Source organism: Bombus vancouverensis, chromosome 6 (genome assembly GCF_051014615.1).
Source record: "Bombus vancouverensis nearcticus chromosome 6, iyBomVanc1_principal, whole genome shotgun sequence".
NCBI lineage: Eukaryota > Metazoa > Arthropoda > Insecta > Hymenoptera > Apidae > Bombus > Bombus vancouverensis.
The window spans coordinates 8,976,773-9,000,484 of NC_134916.1; the positions used below are offsets into that span (position 1 = coordinate 8,976,773).

The 23,712-nt window shown below is 39.3% G+C and overlaps 1 protein-coding gene across 1 annotated transcript in view; it reads left to right on the forward strand.

Moving 5' to 3' along the window:
• nAChRalpha6 (nicotinic acetylcholine receptor alpha6) overlaps window positions 1-18,033 on the forward strand; it is a 269,347-nt gene extending 251,314 nt beyond the window's left edge. The window contains exons 11-16 of the mRNA XM_076619170.1: window positions 5,481-5,590; window positions 7,205-7,385; window positions 7,552-7,567; window positions 8,962-9,162; window positions 9,353-9,487; window positions 10,691-18,033. Coding sequence (XP_076475285.1) covers window positions 5,481-5,590; window positions 7,205-7,385; window positions 7,552-7,567; window positions 8,962-9,162; window positions 9,353-9,437 — 593 coding nt within the window. The 3' untranslated portion in view covers window positions 9,438-9,487; window positions 10,691-18,033. The remainder of the gene's footprint in view (window positions 1-5,480; window positions 5,591-7,204; window positions 7,386-7,551; window positions 7,568-8,961; window positions 9,163-9,352; window positions 9,488-10,690) is intronic.
• The last annotated feature ends 5,679 nt before the right edge of the window (window positions 18,034-23,712 follow it).

A 23,712-nucleotide genomic window follows, 5' to 3' on the forward strand; every position in this document is an offset into this window, starting at 1 on the left:
ATTCCCATACAATATTTAACACGCTCGTATTTTCCCCTATGCTGTTATTTTTCCGTAATCAGAATCTTTTAAAACGTGCCACAATTTGAAATACAACTTTCTACAAAAAGAAATTATTTCACAGAATCGATCTTTAATTCTTTAACCTCTTATCGTTCTGTCGGAACTCGTTTCAACTTCAGTTTTATTTGCTTACTAACAGGAAGCTTAAAATAATCGAACAATCAACCTACTTACAATATTCGATCGTTATTTAAATAAATTTCTTAATCTAAAATCGACGTTTAATTTTGAAACGTACTCAGTTTTTACCTGTATCTCGAAATATATCAGTTTTTCATAAAGAAGACTATGCATGGAGAATAAAGAAAGGACTATAAAAACCGTAAACAGAATCACCATTTCGCATCCTATTCAAATAAATCTCTTGTTTAAACGACGAGGAGGCACACAGCTTGTTGTTTGTCGCCACGCGATACAAATACTGGTATTTAACAGTTAATTAAACGCGTGTTGCTAACTGGACCATGTAATGGAACGACACGGTCCATATTGACGTTATATCAGCCGAAAAAAATTGCGTATTCTTTCGATTCCGAACGACATGTGTATCATCGAGCGGATCAATCGGACGGAAATTTATTTCCGCGACCAGGACCATGAAGTTTACTTGCATCGCCAGTTTTATGATACGCTAACGGTACACCGTGGATGAAAACAACATAACTCGATCGTTGAAGGAAAGCTAAAATTTACATTTCAACGTTCATAGAAACATTTTACAAAATGATACTATGATACAAAATTCTTCGAAATTTTATTAGTGTTATAACGAGACAAGCCTATCACGATTATACTGAAACAAAGCCGAATGAAATCGCTCGGCTGAATTATCTGCCTCCACAAAACGCGTAGGATTCTGGATGACACTACGTCAACGTGCGTTCCATCTTAAAACTTTGGCATATAGCAGCGTTATATCGTTTCCATTTACCTTGGCTATCTCCACCTTTCGCGCATTTTCATCGAATAGTTTGTGGGAATGTTAGCCAGCTGCGTTACTTTTTTCCTGCTTCGTTCACGTACAACGGGAATTAACGCGACCCCGCCTCGTCAATTCTAACGAACGATCGAGGAGGGTGGAGCCATCGTGCACATATTAATGAAGCTGCGCGAAAAACGTTTTCCCTGTATGCAGCGATCATCGGAATTTGCGTCTATCGTGCGAACCGTGCAGCTTGTTTGCTTACGTGTGCACGTAATAAATACGCCTGTTTGCCCAGCCTTGTCTCCGACTGAGAATATCATTTTCTGGAAATTGTGCGTATACATTTAAGATTGTACGATTTTTAGATTTCATCTGAAAAGTGGATCCACGAGAAGTAACTTTTCATCTGACTGAGAAGAATTTGCTAGACAAAGGTGTCGAGAATGGATATTGAGCGGAGAATTTGATCAGCGAATAGTGTTATCAGTATTTCTGGAAATGTCTTTATTCGTAATTCTTACCATTTGGAACGTTTAATTCTACCATTTAACCATATAATTCTGATTCGCCTCTAATTAGAATTAATCTCTCGCTTTGACGTGAGATATTACACGATGATAAATTGAACGAAATATAAAAAGAAGGAGGCAAAATTCAAGATATACGACTGGATTTTAATTGAAATTTGTAGTAGAAGAAAATGGAAATGGAAGTAGTAAATCTGAGAAATCTGATAGGACGTAGATAGAAGGAACTCAGGAAAGAAGAAGAATTAGGGTGGCTAGTCCGGTTGATTTGTAGCTTTACAATCTTTCTCTATTCGACCGCGCTAATATATAATAATAACGGAATATAATTTTCCGACCAAAATTTCGAATATCTTTAAAATAATCAAGAAATATACGGTTGATGATTCGACCGGTGAATTATACGAACGATTAAATCGAATAACTTAACTTACCGCTTCTTCTGAACACCGCTTCTTATATCATTCCGCTTTGATATTAAAGGAAACATTTGCGAAGATTATAACCCCAAGAATATCTTCGATCCTTACTTTCTACAGTCGGAAATAAGATTTTCGAAACGACGGACCACGAGTCAGAAACTTGAATATACATGGAAAAGTGAAAAATGAGTCCAAGTCGCTTGGATCCCTTTCAGCTAGGGGTATCTTTTTCAATTAACAGCACGTCGCGAATTTCCATTTTCCTCTAATATCCAGCCAACCACCCGTCCAAACTTAACAAGTCGTTACAAGCGACAAAGGACCGAAAGGAAGGGTTGTCCGTGGTGTAAGCGAAGCAAAAGTTGTAACCATCGTAAATATGTAGTCCGTCGCGCACTTTGGGATTCATTAATAAAGAAAGAAGGGGAAGGCAACCGCTTTCGTATACAACGATTAATCACGTCAGTGACGCTTACGACAGCCTTTATGGAGCCGTTAAACTCGGCTATGAAGATAATCCGGACTTTAAAAGCCGTCCTCTTTAACGTTGCTTTTTCTCTCGCGCCGTCGCGTCGCCGAGATTAACCCTTTCCTTCTACTTTCTCTTTTTACATTTTCCACACTCTCCTCCTTAACGTTCTTGGTCGTTATCCCGTTCGGTCGTTTACCGGAAAATCGCAGCTCGATGATTGTTTGATCGTAACGGTGGATTTGCATTATCAAGGTTTACCGATCGAAGATAGTACAGGGTCCAACAAAGCGAATTAAATCGCAGGAACAATGATTTTTAACGAATTGCGAATGATTTCGAGCGAGGAATTGCGAAGATGGAAAAAGATCGTTGGAAATATTTCTGTAATGAAAAATATTTGTCGTAATACGCTATCGGGCACTCGTTAGAACTTTCAATCTTATCCAGATAATTTTAATGGTACTTTTTAAGATAAACGGTATATAAAAGGCTCGTTTCACACAGACAAAGTGTTATTTTGTACAACTTAGACAACATATTACATGTATTATGCTACGTATTAAAATATTTAAAAAAATACCCGCATATAAAATAAATTCATTTTTTATTGAAGAAACAAACAATCACACTCTGCACACTTTTCTTCACAGTTTGACGATTTTCTGCATTGACATGGCTATGCGTATTCTATGCAACCTTAATTCTATCTATCTTAGAGACACGTATGAAATACAAAATTCTTTTGCAAATATCTAACTAATAATCTTCAGAAAACAACATCTGTCACAAAACGCTGTTCAGATCAAGGATATACAGTAACAACTCCCAGTAAGTCTGTCGCATATTAACGTACGGCTTTCCTCAACGAGAAAAACAAGCCGTAAAATTAATGTGATCATTAGTCTAGGAGCAGCTTGAGCCTCTGTGCAAATGTTACCGCTCCGTTCGTCTGCATCCTTCGTATACAACGTAACAATATTCGTGCCATAATACCTAGAACATAATACTTGTGCATCCTCGTGGTAATTGCATTTCGTAGTTGCATGCCAATGTGTTAGATGTTTCCCTTTCAAGATATCAGCCAGGCTGCCGGTACACATCACCACAGACGATTTGAGAGGATACGTTATTAAAACGTTCCTTAACACTTCGTTACTCGTATCCTTATCGTTTAAATGTGCACGTGCACGTATAACAGGTCGGATATTAGGTTCAGCAATCTACGATAATATTCCATAACGTTCAAGCATTCGCTCGATTGAATTTACAATCACAGTTGAGAAATTTAAATTCAGCGAATCGAACCTACCTAAATATACAAAATCAAATTCCCGAATGTAAATTTTTCAAAATCCGATACAACGCGATAGATTAGAAAATAGGTCAAACGAATTTACGAATTGAATATTATTCAATTGACGACGAAGTCGCATAGATTTCTTGAAAAGGCGAAAAGGCGTGCTAAGGAGCTCGCAAAATACTTTCAAGAATGCTATTGGCGATTAGGTTAAAAACTATATATTTTATTTTTTAAAAGCACACAGTGAGCTTCAAATAGAATTTTCCTGACTCTATGTATTCAAATATTTTTTAATGAATACAAAGAGCTTCTCTTCGTCCATCAATACGTTGAATTGCGACGTACCGACGCGTAATCGTCGTACAAAATAACTTATTTAGCTTTCCTCTGCTTCTGAAACTAAAGCTAGCTCCTAAACCAATCGCCAATGACATTTTCTTAAATATTTTTACGAGTCTTGCAATACGTTCTTTCGATCGATATCAAGGAATCTACGTGATTTCATCGTCGATTAAACAGTGCTACTTGTTAGACGTTTTATCTATGAATTCGAAATCATACGTCACGAATAAACTACAGACAGTTCATTATCGCGATCACGCCGTAAAAACGAGACTTTACAAAACACACACGGTATATGCCGTGTGTCCGCAAGAATCAACATAGCAGGCCAGAATACACAGCGAACACGCGTTAAGGGACGTGGTAACAAGTCCTCTCGTCGTCGATTGCACGATGGCCGGGCAAAGCCTAAATTAAAACGTTTTTGCGAAACCGCTTATTTGTTTTCGCGAGGTGTGCGAACGCGCGCAAATAAGTACGCTTTACCCGTTTTATATCCGTTTACGAGATACAGCTCGGCTCTTCCTTTCTCGTTCGACCGTGCTGTACGCTTCTTTTACGATCTTCTCTTCGTTCTTCGCTCGCCTAATTTCTTCCTCTCTTTATTTTCTCGCCTCTGTGTTTTCTCCTCCGTTTGGAACGATCCTCCGCAGAGGACCGACGAGAACGCGGCCTCGGGTCGCCGAGAACGAATGCGAAAACCGTGTGATCGTGAAAATGTATGCCCTTCCTTGGATCGTAAGGTTAAAACCAGAGATCTAGGATCGAGAGTTCCTTCGAAACAGCTAGATAACTCCTAGATAAATTCAGTGTGTGTACGTGAGTGCGTGTGTGTACGTGTATAGAACGCGGAACCAGCAGAATATTCGACGTGTTTCCACCTGTTTGTTCCACGAATAATCGATCAGTACGTGTGTTCAAAATTGTGCTTTAAATTTAGAAACGAAATTTTGCTCGAACAATCGAGCAAATGTTACGTTACAGTTCATTTATTGGCAACTTATAGGCCAGTATGTATATTACATGATGTAATATGTACACCACGCGAATGTAGATAAAAATGCTGTAAACAAGAATAGATTTAGTGTTCCGTGTTGAAATATTAATAGTCGACGCTACTCTGCCTACTCTCGATCCTTGAATCTGTCTGAATGAATCCCTTGTATGCGTGGAAAAACATAGGTGGTCGTTGGATCGAATGAAAGATTATAAGGGGTGAAACCTATCGGATAGATAAAGGAAAATAATCTCACGATTCGATAGTAATCACAAAAGTATAGTCCATTGTGTGTGAAACTTGCGGAAAGTAACCCTGCGGTCTTTCATTCTTAGTGACGAGTCGAGCAGATCCTCTATCCATTGCCGTGACTAATCGCCTCTTTTTTATGTTTTTTTCTTCGGGGTATCTTCTGGAACACCCCGAATTCAGGGTCGTACTTCAATTGCATCATGTTCATGGTGGCGAGCAGCGTCGTTCTGACGGTGTTAGTACTAAATTTTCATCACAGGACGCCAGACAGATACGTGATGCCTCAGTGGGTAAGAAATCTGTTCAAACTACATTTTAATTAACTTTTTTCGACTTGAATTTTGTTTAAATATAATTTCCGGTATTACAAGATCTCTGACACGAAGTATTTTCCATTTTTCTTTGCGTTTTATTCACCTTTCTCGTTTGATCCTTTCATGACTAAGAAAGATAAATAAATCAACACGATGTTTCTCGCTTAGAGACAGGATAATTATGCTTGCTTTTGATCGGATGTTTTATTACCTTCGAGCAACAAAAGACAAAATTCAAGTTTGCGTGACCTGCTTTCACTATGAAATACAGAGGGTGAGAAATTAGGGCAATAAGTGTTATATCTAAAAAATCTACTTCCAACAATTGCGCATTTTTCGTAAAAATGTCTCGAAACTAAAGTACAAAATTGTAAAATCTGTCTGTCTTTCTATTTCAATCGGTTCTTTAAATCGATCGATAAAGCAATCGGTAAAAAGAATAGGTAACACCGAAAAAAATGATAAATTACCACTTAATGATACTTCGTGTGGGTAATATCGAAGCTTTTAACGGATAACGAAGCGAAAGACGCACGCTTTCGGAACTCGTTCAGTTTACCAAAGCGCGAAAGGACTTTGACAGATGTATGCAAAATGTAGCTAATGCCATCGTTCATAATACTCTGCCCTTATCCGCACTGGCCATTACAGCCATTAAAGACAGTGCTTTAGTAGCTGAAAGTTTAAAGTGCCTTCGAGGCGTTAGCGCTTCCTCTTGGCCGTTCGTTGGTTACTAGAACTTTCATAAACCAAGGGGAAACGTACTTCAACCGGAGACAAGAATCCTACGGGCTACGAAAAATTCCGCGCGGTACTTTCCCGTGCCATTATTTCCAGATGGAAGCAAGCACCGCGAAACAAAGAATACCGATCTCCCGCAAACGTACAAGAGAAAAGTACCATGCTCGGTGTATATGGCATTAAGTAATTCCAATTGCGCGGAATAATTTCACGAGAGAAACGAAAGATTTCGTATTGGTTAAATCTTCTACCTACATTTATATTCGATGAAAATAAGCGTGGCTTATAGAAAAGAAATTTAATTTCGTAACAGAAATAAATCAATCTTTCATGCCTATTAACGATACGTGTAATTAATGTGCTCGTGTCTCTACAATATGTTTAAGTGGATACGAGTTCATCGTACAAACACGTTCTTTTCGACAATTAACCAATATCTGTTTTCAAGATCATGAGTGGACTGTACACTGTACGATTCATTAAATTGTAATTATTCAGAATCCATGTTTTACGCTTTTATTTATAAATAAGAAAAGCGAGATACTCTTGTTTAATTTCAATATCGTTCGTTTTTGATTATCGGTGGCTCGACTGTTTCGACAGGTTACAGATTACTGGAAATGGACTTATACCACTTTCAAAGTAAACGCGCGCTCCGTAACAAAAATAGCTTACGTATATATTTTTACGAGAAATGCGTGCCAAATAAATGTTCGAGTGGATTTCATAAACCGTTAGATAAATACAATGAATATAAATTCTGAATATAATCGGTTTTAATTATAAGCGAATAAAAGTGGCTATCGATTTCAAGTAACACGTATAAATCTTGTTCTCCGTTGCACATAGATTAAAACGTTGTTTTTACAATGGTTGCCGTGCTTGCTGCGCATGAGTCGTCCAGGGAAGAAGATCACAAAGAAGAACATTCTGGGAGGAAACCGAAGAGGGAAGAGTATAGAACTGAAGGAGAAGAGTAGCAAGAGTTTACTGGCGAATGTTTTAGACATCGACGATGACATCCGTCACAAGAATAGCGCGGCGAATCCTCCTTCCGGCTACATAAGGTACTACATTTGCTCAAAATTCTCGAGTTTCGTAATTCTGTTCCGTCATGCTGTTCCTTTTTACTGTAAAAATTCATGCAATGAAAAGTAAGGAATATCTTAATCTATTTCAACGTACCAAGGAAATTGCAATATCCGGAACAAAGTTTGTAGAAATCTTTTCTAGAATCTCTAACATACTCCCTTGTGTACACGTTTATGCGCAAAAGTACAGAATGCCCTACGGATTCCTCTGCAAACTTCGTCATTCTACGATAAAAATTCATATTCTACAGTATCCTGTGGTTACTAGAAATTTATCTCTACTGAATATTCTACAATTCAAATTAATCCATAGCGTGGTTGCCACTTAACAGTGATAAACGGAATTTTTGTATAGATTTGGTATCATAGGATGACGATATCAACGATTCTTACCGATCATTCGAATAATTCTTACTAAATCGACGGCATTTATACCGCAGTTAACAGGCGTCAAATAGAATATCATGATTTAAAAACTCGAGCGACTCTATCTACCTACTAAAGCTTAGTGCATGGGAAAATACCTAACAAGGTGAACCAATACGGTAATTCGTATTTTGTAATTTTAAACCATGCTAAAACACTCTGACGAGAAAAAGCGCATGACTCGCAAAATAACAAGGTTTTCCATGGCATGCCGGATATGTAAATTCAGTGCGAGTGAACGCACGGCTGAAACGCGTGCTTTCGAATCAACATACTTGGCATGACAATGTAATTGAACCCGTGTAATCCTCGTTCCAGCACATATTCTGCAGTCCGACTGGATCTCGAAACGGGATACGATAATATTGCCAAAATTATTATATCGTTCCCGTGCAAGAAATAAAAATTTAATCTATCGTGTTCTTTGCCTGTTGCCTTCAAAAATTATAGATACTTGTACAAGCAACAAAAACAATAAAAAAAAATATACAAGCGACGTTGTAACATGAAAAAAACGTGTCTTTAGACGACTATCCTGAAACGTGTTAACAGTGAGTTCGGTAATTTCAATTTTAAAAGCCGTATTCGTGTCTCCATTTCCGTTGAATATAATATGTCGAGGATATAGATTTTTCCGGCTACACAGTCGCTGTTCGTTTAAATTTTCAGTGTATCGGCCCTTCGCGAGGACATTTATTTTCTCCTTCTCTTTGATGGTTGTCTGTCATACCTTGCTGATATCAAACGCTAGTTGAGACATTTCCGATAAAATAATTCTATGTGCTCTTCGATGTGTCCGCCAGATAGAACGACGAGACAAAATTTATTTACGAAACGCTTGAACGTGAAATGTTCGATGAAAAGGCATTAACATGAAAGCTGTGTATCACATCCCTGCTTGTCTTTATTTTCTCTTTTGTTTTATACTTGCTTGTATTTCACTCTAAAGTAATATCGAGAAAAAGAGCATATTTACGCTTAGTTTGACAATCCGTTTTTCATTATACTGCCGTCTTTCAACGTTGCTCGGATTTCTTTTAGAAGTAGGCCAAGAATTTTCATTTAATCGTTATTTTAATCGGACAATAGGTCGGCGTTCGGTACACCAATATCTACTGGAAGGCCTGCAACGGTCGAAGATACGTCGGCGTCGTTACCTCTTAGCGGGATGCAAGAGGAACTGCACACGATTCTTAAGGAATTGCGATTCATCACGGATCGCATGAAAAAGGCGGACGAAGGCGATGAGATCATTAGCGATTGGAAATTTGCCGCCATGGTGGTGGACAGGTACATTTTTCACATAGTACTATAAGTTGTTGCTTATTTCGATTCGTCATCTCGTTTTATTACTACGTTATCGAAGAAAAACGTAAAATTGTAACATATTTGTTTGAAACACTTGTAACATACGATATAAAGTTTCAATGGACGTATTTCAAATATATACTAATTATAATCTCGTTTTTGTTAATTACAGGCTTTGTTTGATCGTCTTCACGATGTTCACGGTTTTGGCCACGATAGTGATATTGTGTCGTGCGCCACACATAATCGTCCAATAAACAGACTGCCCCGGTCAAGTCACCGAAAAAATGCACAAAAAATGCCAAAGGTAAAATCACAGCTAAATATATTTGATACTTGATCGTTCCAAATTTAATCTTTGTATAAATAACTGTTGCAATTTGACCAACGACTAATTGTCGAATATCCTGAAAATATAACGAAGCGTTCCTGAAACTATGTCTTATATCGTGACTTTATGTGTATGCCAATACGCGTTTTTCAGATCTCATATTTTGCATTTGATCTCTCTTTCATATTTTTCTCCGAAGAATAATTTTGTAGTAAATTTAAGGGCGCAACCCGATAGAAAAAAAGACATAACTTTCACGGAAGGCCAAAATTATGTTCCCTGGTTCTGCGCGCGTTCAAATTTTTCAAATTCAGCGCTATCGTCATAAAAAAAAAGTGTGAAATTAATCAAACTTCATTTGCAAAATATACCTACCGTTCGTTGGAAATAACAAATTTTTACTTTTAAAACTCGCCATTCTCGATTACGTTGTTTCGTTGTAACCAATGTGTTACAATAGAACTTCCGTGTGATTGCTGTGTCGAAACGTTCATGATATCAACAACGTAAAAGAGATATCCACTGCCCACCAATTTCTAACGAACAATGCCACCTGCGTGTGTACATCGGTTGTTGCATTCGGGTAGCGTGTAACGTTGATATTCGCACGACGCGAGTCTCGCCCAGAAACGAAACTAATATAGTACGGAGACGAGAATAATTCGTTTTACATGGCGAGCGTAATTCGTTCGTTGTTATCGATAATTTGACGCGTGTATATCATTTTTCGCCAACATTAGGATACCGGTATCTACGAGAATGGTCGATCGAGCGAGATGAAATTTTCAGAAACTTACAAATATTTTCAAAATTTAATTTCAATAATTTTAACAATTTAAAAAATGAATATACTAATATTTTCATCTTTATTATTACAACAATTTTGTTGCCGCATTATTGCTTATATTACGGTACAACTTCACCGTTACGAGTCTTTCAACTTCGTCCGATGTTTAACTCGAGCCAATGTCTTTAACACTTTTCCTCCTCGGTAAACATTTGCTGACGTAGCATTGAGAAAGAATAAGAGCGCGACGAAACCATACACATTGCATTGGTTACTAATTGTTGGAAACGAGAGCAGGAACAAGTACGCTACTAGTCGATACACTACTCGACGATAGAACGATACGTAACAGGATGGACTCGATTCTGCATTTACTCGTTTCTCTTCCACAGAAACGACGACACGTGGGTTTCGAGGAGGCTGTCAGGATGAAGCGACCAAGGGACGAAAGTACGAAGAGGACTCGTTGCTTCGTACTTCCTTTCCTCCCGCTCTCCCTCTCTCTACGTCTCTGGTCTCTCGTTTTCTACTCTAACGAAGGAAGGAAACGAAGGAATTGCACGCGAGGAAAACGTGTGAGACGGGCTTCCAGCTTCGACGAAATTCCAGGAAAGAAAACGAAGAAAGGAGAGCGAGTCAAACGGAAAGAAAGGAAGAAAGAAGCAAGAAACGGGAAGAGACCGGAAGAGGAAGACCCGCCAGAGAGGTCGTCGTCCGTTCGGTTCTTGCTGGTCGACCAAATTTTCCAACGTTTCGATCGTTTCGAGTCGTCGTTGAACACGAAAGCGTTCCTCGCATGGAAGAACCGAACCAAAAGTACGAAAAAACTAGGCAGGAAACGAGTCGAAGGAATAGGCGATATAGTAGACGTTTTGCGGATAGAGGAGAGCAATGAAGGCGCCTCGACACGTTATACGCTATTGACAATACACGGCCATGTTGTGCGTTCACTTTCTTCGACTAACTTCTTCTCCGTTTAACCTAATCGACCGCCGACCGCTGTCGCTTTCTCACTCTTTCTCTCTCTCTCTCCCTCTCTCTCTCTCTCTCTCTCTCTGTCTATCTCCGGATAGGTGATCGACGCTCGGTGTCGTATGGCGATCCGTAATTTTAATTATGTAATATATCGAATCGCTAACGAAAGCGAGCACGTCGATTCGTACGAGACTATTAGGAGAATTGGGAAAAGCTGTGTGTTGTACACATTCCTCGAGAGAGTGTTGTCGCGGCCTTTCAGTAACAATAGTAACAGATGCGAACGAGAGAAAGAAGAAGGGCAACAATAATAGGAATAATGATAATAACAATAATAATAATGATAATGATAATGGTAACGATAATAATCGTAATGATTAACGGTAAATAATATTAATAACAAATAGCTAATAATAATGATGATGATGATTGAATAATACTAATAGTTATACTATTGTTAATGATATAACGTACATATGTTAATAAATGAATAGTAATAATAATAATAATAATAATAATAATAACAATAATAATAGTTATAATGATAATGATAAGATAATGATAATCGCTTTGTGTGCGGGCGTTACGATCGAATCGTCAACATTATCGCGCCACTAAGGGTCTCCCGTGGAACTGATACGGTCTTTAAATAACTGCCAAATAAAAAACAAGAAAACTCGATACAGGGGCGTCCAACCTCTTTACAGGTAGAAACGTAAGCTGTATTTCGCGTAGGATTGTAAATGTTACGAACTATAAATATGTATATGAGCTACACGTGTTGTTACATGTTTTAAGAAGACGGAGCTTTCAAAAAGAAACATGAAAATCAGACAGGATACTAATCATCGTATTGCGTTTAATAGCAATTTTAAATATCGATGCCGTAATTAATTCGATCATGTGTTAACGAACAAATTTGCCTTCTAAAATAACTTAATGGAGAATAACTTAATGGTCGAATAGAATAAAATTCGATGGAAATCGTGGAGGAAGCAAAGTATAGAGGACAAAACTGCCAAGTTGGACAGCCCCTGTTTTCCGTACAGACACGAATCCGAATTCTTGAAAGATCTTCGATATGTCCGCGACAAAGGGTTCCGCATCGAGCTATGACTAAGATCTGACAGAGATACGTCATTGATCGCGTAATCGATCACCCGATTACCCTGCTATCGATTTGCGTTCTCCGATCATACGGAAGTTCTCAATGACTGTACTCTGGCCACTCGAAAACTGTTCCTCGAGAAACGTTCTTGTTCAAATTGTTTGCTTACGCTCTTCCTATGTTGGCTAATATTACTTTCCCTGTTAGCTACCTCGTTCCATGTTAGTTAACATTCGCGTCAAAAGCTACATTCGCTGGCTTTCGATTATAATCAGAGAAATTAATGTTGCAACTTTCGGCACGGTGATAGCAAAATACTTTTCCTTCCGAAAGTGAAGACCTTTTCATTCGTTGTTTCTATTATTTACTTTTAACTCTAATTTAACTCCAATTTCCTAAAACTGAGGAAAAATTCAATCGGTTCTCGTATTTTGTATCCCAAGCAAGGCTTGGTAAAGTGTGATTCTATCGCTTGTTAAATTACAACTCAATGAGTAGCTTTTGACTCGTATTCCCAGGAATTCGAAATCTCTAATTACGTTCTCAAATTCAACGCGTTACGAACGTACAATCCGGGGGAAAATGAAAAAAAAAAGACAGCCATCTTCGTCAATCGTTACCGCAACGTGCGACAAAGCAGAAGTTGCGCTGGGTGTCTCTCGTGACTCGGAACAATGGGTTGTGCGAACAGACATTTGTCGGTCTGGTGCGTAATCCTAGTGAAAGCTCGACGAAACGTAGGAATTCGATGTCGCGGTGGGTGTACGCGCTTTTCTACGCGCGGATCCCTCGTTATTGAATGGCGGGAACTTCAGTTTAAAAGCAATGGCTGGATTTCACGGTGTATCGTCCAATACAAAGACCGAAACTCGACCTATTGAATTTATTTAAAATACGTTGCCTGCTATCAACGGGATAAGTATGTTACTGTAGGTATACTATCTTAAACTGCGGGAAAACAGTTATATTGAATAACGCTAACCGGAACACACGTACTCGAATTCAAGCGTCTTCGCCAATTTGATGAACGAGACTTTAAAATTGCTGCAACACCTAACTGAACGTACGAATAACACACCGACAACGCGCATTGATACCGGACACGTTAATCGCTTCGTACTCGAGCGAATTTTCAAATTAACATAAATTACGTGGTCTTGAGATATATTTCAGCCCTTTTGCATATTATTAAAACGGAATTAACGAAGGAAGATGGACGATATATCTATATATATATATATATCTCGATGATATTTCTACTATGCAAAGTTTCTACATTTTAGCCACGCATTCGTGTATTTAATATTTAATTAATATCTAATATTTAATACATAACAAAACGTAACACGTTGTAAACGGATACGTTTAATATTCTGACGAGATTCGGCGCGTATCTGCACGGAACAGGAATATCGCGTTAATCGTGTTAATCCCTTTTTACTCTATGGGTAATTATAATTACCCATCTTATCGTTATAATTCTAATTACCAATCTCGTCGTAAGTAATGTGCACAGGAGAATTAAATTAGGACCGTGAAACTGATATCGAGAAACATATTAGGTTACGACTAATTTTGTCACTTTTCAAGGAGAATTCGAATGTTTTAGGAGGATATCGTGTATAAGATTGGACAGATTAATGGAAAAGGCGATAAGAAAAGATTATAGGAGGTACGGCAATTGCACTCCTCGTATCGTACAACGAATGTAAAGTTAACAATATTCACACGAAACATACGCAAGAAATAATAATAATCGTAAATACAGAATCGTTTTCCGCAACTGCGTCGATTACGTTAACGGGACAAAAAAAAAGGATCGATCAGAGGTTGAGAAATAAAACGACAGAATGCAGAAGTACAGTCATTGATCTTCGTATCGCACAAAGAAACCGCCAAGTCCTTTGCTTAAAACTATCGAAGCCCACTCTATTTTTCCAGTAGCGAGGCTGTACGGAATGAAAGAGTATCGATTAATCGTTGAAACGACGCGAAGAAAATGAAAACATAATAATACTGAATAAACTTCGAGGTGTTCTGATGAAATACTCAAATAATTCTGTACATAGAAACATGATTGCGTGGCGTGGGACTCAATGCGACGTAAATAGGCATCTCGAACAGTGTCAGTAATAGTAATCGTAAGGATAAATATAAGTAAGAATTTAATCTAAAATTTAATATAACGCCATGTAATTAAAGAAATGAGAAACAATGAAAACCAAGAAACTTCCAAGATGCGAATACAGTGTCAACGTAAAAGTAATCTCGCGATAAATTTAATAAAACGTATAAAACGGATCGTTGGTAATCTTCCTTAGGAAGATGCGTTCGAAAAATCGACTCCTAGTTCGATCGTTGTAAATGGAAGCAAAAAGAGACAGCAAAAGGAAGCTACGTATCGTCATACGAGGGAAAGAGTAAAATTTTCCAAAATATCGTCTCGAATAATTTCTTTCCGTCGAAACTGTTCGTAGTCACCGACAATCATTTCAGGCGAAGTAAAACGCGCGCGCGATTTATATTTATAGGACGAAGCGAAAGAAATTATTATAGTTTCTTCCTATTTCTTTTTTTTTTTTTTTTTTTTTTTTTTTTTGAAAAACCAAAATGTCTAGAAACGTGTGACGAGAGACTGGAAGACAGTTTCGAGAACAACGAAAATACGTATTGAACGTTTAATAAAACGCAAACACAAATCGAATCGAACAGGAGAGGATTTGAACGACGATTTTACCGATTCCAGGGGAATGTTTCGGCCGATAAACGTGCTCCGATCTACGACCTGGTGTAATTTTCTAATTCGTAGTCTCGTTTGCCCCAAACAAGTACACATATACGCGAATAGCAGCGATATCGGTCTGAAATCGTTTTGAAATTGGCAACGATCGCTCGTTATTCCAACGATTTGTATGGAGATCGTCGATCGCCGCTCGGAAAGTTTGTTTCGAAAGCGAACTCGATCGGAGCATCGGCAGCACACGGTTGCAATTAAAAAAGAAACGCAGACCACGTGAAAATATTAAGATAGAAGAAAGAGGAGAAATAATCGGCGTGGAGGAAAAACGCGGTGCTGGCATCGTAAAATCTAGCGAACAATTTATCCTAATCGTATTTAACAGACAGATTTTATATTAAAGAAGAAGGAACACGGCGTAGAAGAGGCATTTTTAACACGAATGCTCGTTAAGTCAGCCTAGCTAGTATCAGCTAAGAAATTTCCCACGGTACTTGTAATATCATTTAAGGGATCGAACACGCGTTAGATTTCGTCTCGAAGGATAAACGATAGCGTGTATCGAGTTGTAAAAAATAAAAGGACGAATATAAAGTCCGTGTAACGAATAAGAATTAACGATATTCGCATTCGGTAATAGTTTCATCGGTATGCGAAAGCGTTATCATTTTTTGCCAGAGAAACGTCATCGTTAATGTCGTCATTACAACTACTACTATTACCACTATTATCACTAACTTACGATACTATTAACGCTACTAACGCTATGAAACGTTATTATTATTGTTATTATTATTGTTGTTATTATTTTATCATGTTTCTTCTTATCGTCAAGATCATCATTATTATTATATATATCATCGTCATCATCGCCATCATCGTTACTACTATTACCAACAGTATTATCGTAACAAGGAAAGGGAAACATGATTATGCGAAATGAAAGACGACAAACGGCGACAAGCTTTTTCGTTTCGTTTTCCGTCGATCGAATCGCGACGAACGAAAATGCCAAAATTAGTTGCGTAAATAGTTTAAGCGAGAAAGGACATTTCAAGGAATTTGTTATCGCGTTAAAAAAGAGAAAAAAAGCCGACATCGTTCCAAACATTAGGCGTTCAGAGAAGAAAAGAACAATGTCGCGTATTTGAAAAAATGCGCCTTTGCGTTGTGGCGAATACTTTGCTCTTGCGTTAAACTAGAAAAAAAAATGAAAAGAATAAGTGACATTCATGGAACGAATAATACTATAGGTAAATTTTCCGAAAAATCGCAACTCGATCTTTGATTACGCACGTGCGTGTACTCGAACGATTTTTCACGTTTCGCCGATCGACGTATCGAAATATCGCTCGAAGCTTGGCCAACGATAACTCTTCTTCGAGTCGAACGTAGCATATATCGTCGCGTGAAAGAAGAGCAAAATCTCTCTGCCGTAGGATCTGTACGCTAAAAGAAGCAGAGTAGACGTCTGCAAGGACAACGGGCAAAAAACGCGCAATTTTCTCGAGTCTCTTTCCGATAGGACGGCTAGATTTCTTGTCTGTGCTTCGAAGAAAAAAAGGGAACGCGAACGAGTAGTCGATTCGTTTGATCGAGCATCGATCTCGCTGGAGATCGGATCGATCGAAACTTGTATCGTGTAAATAACTTCTGTGATAAGAATTGATTATTAAATCGTAGCCGAACGCGAAACCCCTTGAGATGAACGTTGCGTCGGTAGCTGCGCCATCCGATCGGTCCGCGTCTCTGAAAACTTAACCCGATCTTTGCAACGTCTCCGTGAGTCTATCTCGTCTTGTCGAGAATCACGCACATACGTAGTTAGAAGCGTAAGAGAATCGGCGATCGCCGCGTTCAGGCTGTCGGATCGTTCTCGCGTAAATAATTCGTGGATCGAATTATCGAGACGAATCGTCGAGCAAACGAGTTATTTTTTTACGATTTCTTTCGCAGCGATTAAATCGAATCACACGTTTCGTGGCATCGTACGCTTCGAAATCATAGGAACAACACGCGCATCGGTTGTTACCGATCGCTCGTCGATAATTTGAGAAAAGTCAGCCGGTCGGAATGAAAATCGCGGCAACGACTCGTCGATGAAATGAAAGTGTTAGGCGACTTCGACCGCGTCGATTTCATTTCACTCTAACGAACCAGCCCTCCAGTGCTTCCTTTTGTTCTACCGTTCGAGGCCGTTCGATTTGTTTGATTCCATTTTGCGGATTCCCGTTCGACCGTCACGAGTCTTCGAACACGTATGAAACGTATTTGGTTCGCGCGATTCCGATACGTCGAGTCGTTTGGCCCGGAAAACATAATGCGAAATGGCACCGTTTCATCCGATTTAGACCCATTCAAGCCATAATTCAACTATGATTAACGAATGAATTCGATAGTCCGACCGGTGCGCGCAGTCAACCGTATTTCCAGTCGGCTGGCCGGCTGATCAAAATCATCCGCGTCTGCTGTCGGATGAAACCGCGTTTAAAACACGTCCCATCTCTTCTTTACGCAAGCTCTCCACTTTTGTTTTTTCTACATTTTTTCTACGCCGATCAATGGACATACTTTTCCGGACATGACCAAAGAAACGCAAGTGAAACAGAAATTCGTTTTATCTCGTACAAATTATAACGTGTACCCTACTTTGGATATTTCATATATTTTTATATATTGTACGTATTCTGTCCGTTTCTCCATCTTTCTAACTTTCTAAGATCACCGATCCACGGACTCGTTGGTAAAACTAAAGCGGCCGTTCGCACCGTTTTAAACCGGACACAGGATCATCAAAATTGTAGGGTTAGAGGTAGACGTTGCACCACGCCGGCGATCGTAAATGTTTTACGAGTACTTTGGTCGAGATTGAATTATTTGTAAAAAGAAGCTAGAAGTATAAAAAAGGAATTCCAAGCACGTAGGTTATTTGATAGTTTGTTGTTATCCTTTGAATACGATTTAGAAAAATTGACTATTGGTAAACCGACGCGTTGATTCCTTACAGACTTCGGTTAACGAAAAGTAATACCGTAAATAGGATAAGCAGAAAATTTGATTTCTCGCAACATTCGAAAAACTACTGCATTTTTCTACCGTTAAATTTAGAACGACGAGACGAACGAGCGGTACAGATCGTGAGAACAATGGTTTCGCGTTACGTGGCAGAATCTAACGCGTCTTCGTTCGTGGCTAAACGTTGTCAATTACGAACAGGTATGCTCGACGAACGAAGGCGGGCCTGATAGCGGAAACAGCGAGGCTTAACGTGGAAATTGCCAATCGTCGTCTAATTTACCGGCTTGCAGCCAATTTCGAGTCGATACCGAAGATGCAGAGCGTGAACCTTTCGTCGCTGCACGTGTTTGGAACACCGTCGACAATCGAGGAAACCTTCGTTCCAGTTCCTACCAGTAATTCGGTGATAGGTGAAAGAGCGAGCGAAGACGAAACGGGAAGAACAGGATAATTCCATCTTTGTTAATTTTCCTTTGCATCGTTCAGCGACTAAAGGATTATTTCAACGTCATACGGTTGGAAACTATTCTCTCGTATTCGCTTCTGAAAACGTTCTTAACGAGATTTTCGTATCTTTCAAAGTGTCGGAGATTCCGAAATATTTTCTTCGAAATGTGTCATTCTACGTATATTCCCGCGATGTCTTTCTAACGATAAAATCGACTTTGAGATCAAGGGCGGCGATTGGAAGCAGTGACAAAGATTGGATCGTTTCCAAATTATAATCTTCTTTTCTATCGATCGATCGCACTTGTCGTTGCGACGATTGCTAAAAATCGCTATTTTTGACGATTCGTAAATTCATCGCGCTTTGTCGCGTAATTTTACGAAGCGGGAAAACAATTGCAAACTACGCGAAAACTGGCGAACGACTTTCGCCGATGTACGATCGATTTTTCCATCGCTGTCGAACGCTAGAAAAATTCTCACAGCGGATTTTATCATTCCCCGTGCTTCGCTGCGCTGCTTTCGGTTAGCCTCGTGGAAGACGTGGATGCGTTTGGATCTCGGATGGCGTGGCGATCAGCGTGCAAGAATCAGAGCGCGTGGTCGTTAAAGTACTTGTTACACGTTTAAGCGATTTCGTTTCAAGCGGACGCAAACACAAAAGAAAAAAGAAAGAAGAAAGAGTTATTGTAAAGCGCATCGTATTAATAACAAACATGCATATACATATACGCATGCTTCGGCCCCGCGAATATACATAAACGTATAAATATAGACGCGAGCGCGTATGAATAGATCCATGTATATTCATCACGTATAAATATATAAATAGGCGTGTGCTTAGGAGACAACGTTATATAAATACCAACTCTATGAACGACGTATAGTTAACTAAGAAAAATATACGTACGTTACATACACGCATACATACACACGCGTGCGTACACTTAGCGAGAATGAAAAATTATACAGGATACCGTGTAAAAGATGTCCGGAACGTTACGGAACGCTACGGAACGCTCGATGAAACTCGTAACGTTGAACTATACATATATCAAACACGGTTGATAGCGCGAAGCATTGATAGAAAGAAGAATTGTAATACTTTTAAGGGAATTTATTGTACAGGGTGGTTGGTAACAGGTGGTACAAGCGGAAAGGGGGTGATTGTACGCGAAAAAGGAAGTCGAAAATATAGGATAAAACTTCTTTTTTAATTTTTTTTTTCTAATTTTTCCATCTAGACAACGATCTATAGTGAGATCCGTTATAACGAGACGTAATAAAGTGCACGAGTACCGAGCGAAAATTCAAAGTCGATTTTCTCGAAAACAAAGCCTCAAACGAAACATTTGTATTGCATATTTTCGACTTCTTTTTTCGCGTAGAACCACCCCCTTTCCGCTTGTGCCACCAGTTACCAACCACCCTGTATACATATATATATATATATAAATATATTATAACGAACTAAATACAAAGGAATTGAATTAGGTTACACGGGCAACCAAGTAGTCTGTTCCCATATTCGTCTCTGTTCCTATTTCTCTGCAACGTACTCGCCCCGGTGTACGACGGGGACATTGATTTTGTATCGTTCTTCGTCGTCGTCTCTCGATCGCAAAACGGAGAAATATCGCGAGACACGTTAATTAACGCGAACTTTCTGTGATCGGTGTTACCGTGACCTGGACCGCGTATCTTCGGCCATCGACTCGCTGGGATTATTTTTAATTTCGCAGCTGGAACGTTCCGCCGCGGCCGTTTCGTTCGATCGATCGTCGAACGTTCGTCGCGATCGTCGCTGCCCGTTACGGATAAGCCAGCCAGTCCCCGGCAGGACACGTTTGTTTACATTTATACGAATACCACGTATGTATTATTAATACGAAATAGGCATATCGCGGGAATGCGACGAAATCGAAGGAACTCAGCCGCTCGACGTTTAACGAGAACCGGAGCGGAGGATCTGTTTCTCTGGCATTTCGATCGCCGATTCGTTAGGCCGTAAAACGAAAAAGGGGAAAGAAGGTGAACGAAGCTGGGTCGTAAGCATAAATCGAGATCGTCGTTTTCTAATAGACGAGAAGAGAATCGCGCCCTTTTCCCTCGTTTTTACGCCCGTCTCTATCTATCTATCTCTCTATCTCTCTCTCTCTCTCTCTGTTACCCTGTGAACCAGCTTCGTCCGCCTTCTTTCTCTTTGCAGGAACACGCTCGCGAGCCAACGTAAACTCGCGCAGATAAATAAAACGAAAGGAGAACGAGAGCGAGGAAAAATATAGAAGGCAACGCGAGATCCGAGTTCGCGCGATTTATCCACATACCGATCATCGTCATGTCATTCGAAACGACGCACAATGACGAGTAATCGTTACGATTCGAGAATTTAAGGGAAGACAAAACAAAGGAATAGGGAAAATAGCATCTGGTGCATCTATCGACCATTATATATATATATAAATATATACATCTGTACGTACAAGAATACACGCGTGGAGCATAGGTGAGAAAAGGCCGCAATCGCGAAGCGAAACCGAGTGAAATGGTAGGTCAAATAATAATTACTAGACCGGTGGAAAGCTACGTTTCGTTCGATCGCGGGAATCGCGTCGGAATCTGTTTTTCTTTCCTTTCTTTTTTTTTTTTTTTTTCGTTTCTTTACTTTCTACACGCTGCGAACCGTTGCGAGATCTCGCCAAAGATAAATACAGATAATCGCGGCAACGATTACGCTGCTACTCGTTTCCCCGCGGATTTCTCTCACTTTTGTACCGATTCAGCGCCTGTTTCACGGATGTGACGCGAAACGGGATCGAAACGCAACCGAAGTTTTCTGCAGGGTAACGCGGTATTTGTTATTTGAAACGCTGTTCAGCTCTCTCGTAGACTAGCCGTCGAATCGATTCACACACATAGGCGTTTAAACGTGGTTTTAGATATTACTACGGATACCTATTAAATGAAATATCGCTCGTTCGGGCAGCTCGTGCAGTCTGCGCGAAAAGAGAAACAAGAAAAAATGGGAAATCCAAGGGGATACGCGATAAAAATAAATAAAGTAAAATATTGATAAAATAAGAGGTAAGAAAAAAAAAATAATAAAAAATGAAGCCGCGCGGTATGCTCAAAACGTAGAGGAAAGTTTTATCTCTGTACATGCGCTTAAGAGAATCCTTACCTAGAAAATATATTACGATTATTACGATGTTAAAAAAAAGAGAAAAAAAAAGGAAAAAGAGAAGGGAAAAAGATACGATGAGAAGGGGGGAAAAAAAAATAGAGAAGATGTAACGAAATTGCGACGTTCGATGCGGTGCGAACGAATCACGACTCGTCGTGTTTTAGGATTAAGCTGTACCAAGGAAACGAAAATAACACGAGGGCTGAGTCAGGATATTCGATGAGGATCGCGTTCGCATGGCACAATAATATCCATTTATAAGTTTACGCGGAAATCGCATGACAATGTAAAATAAAGAAATAAATATTAAAAAAAACAGTGTGCAGATAATTTAATGCTTCGATAACGCCGGTAATACTGCGAGGTTACCGCTTAGCGATTCTTTCCTCTTTTTTACGATCTACGTGCTTTTCACGCGTTCTTTCGCTTCCGTTGAACTTTCCAGAGAAAGATCAAAATTCTCTACGTTTGTCAACGGGTAACGTATCCGTCGATGATTAACGAGAATTTTCGCACGATTCTATTTCCTTGTACGAATTAAGGTAAGCTAAAAAAAAAAACCCGAGATAAGACCGTTGAAATTCGCAAGGCAGACAGATTCGTAAGACGAAATTTTTCTCCAGCGCAGAAGCTGCAATTTCGAATTTTCGACTCGAGATATTTTGTGCTACGCGAATCGACGTTCGAGTATAAAGTTGAGACGAAGCAAGGAACGAAAAAGAAATATATATATATATGTATATGTAGGTATATCGGAAACGTCCTATCAGCTGCGTTTTTTTCCGCCCGAACAGGACGAGAAGGAACGACGGCGGGACGTAAACGCGACAAAACAGGAGCAAATATCCGAATACGTACGTGCAGCGATAAAATAAACATCCGTATTATCTTCCGAACTAAATATATACAATAATACGAAGAATTTAAGAATACCGTTAACGATTAACGATTAACGATACGTATTAAATAGAAAGGGGAAAAAAGAGAAAATAAGCCGATCAAGAGGCGCGCAGGATCGATTCGCCGGACCTTGTTTGCGCTCGTTCTGCGAAAATTTGATTCCATGAAACGTTAATTTTATCGGTCGCGTTATTTACTCGTTTCGTATAAATTTTCTACCGCCGATCGTAATCCTCGAATGGAAGTTACAAATGCAACGATTAAAAATCATTCGATCGAATTCGTTCTTTTTACGAACGATATTATGTAGAAAATTAATAAAAATCTAATCTAAGTCGTGTAAAAATTCCTGAAAGAAAATTAGTAACCATTAAAAGTTCTACGTTAGACCTTTCGAGATACCGTGTATCGTGGATGAGTCGCTTCTTTCCGAATTAAAGTAATCTCCATCAGCGTTTCTATTCGTTTCTAACGTAAAACGAGATTCGTTGATTCGTGGTCGTTGAAACGGAAGATTATAATCTGGAACTTCGCAACGATCGATCCTGCGCACGAAACGTTCGGCTCGCGTACTCCTAATTTGTATTCGAATTTTACACAACTTTATTCGATGAATATTTACCGTATTCTTTACGAAAGCTTTTATTCTATAATCTGTACACGATTTAATTACGGCCGGGCCACGACGCAACGGCCCGATGGCGTCGGGGCGCGGCTGTGCGCCTCGAACACAATTATCGACGATAAAATATATGTATACATATATACATACATATGATATATTTTGTGCTAGACTCATTTCCACCGTACAATGACGAAGGCAGTCAATATCGTTTGCGAGGGTAGCTCGTCGGATAGTCGGATATCGACAGGCGTCCATGCTTTGGTAAAATATTATTTCGTCGCGTATTTGCGTGTAAATTGTCAACGATCGGCCGCAGGCCGTATAAAAAATGAGTATCCGATTCTGTTGCCACGTTTCATCGTTGCGCAGCTTGTTTCCGAATGCTTTCAAATTTATTCCACTTTGTATCAACTACCGCAA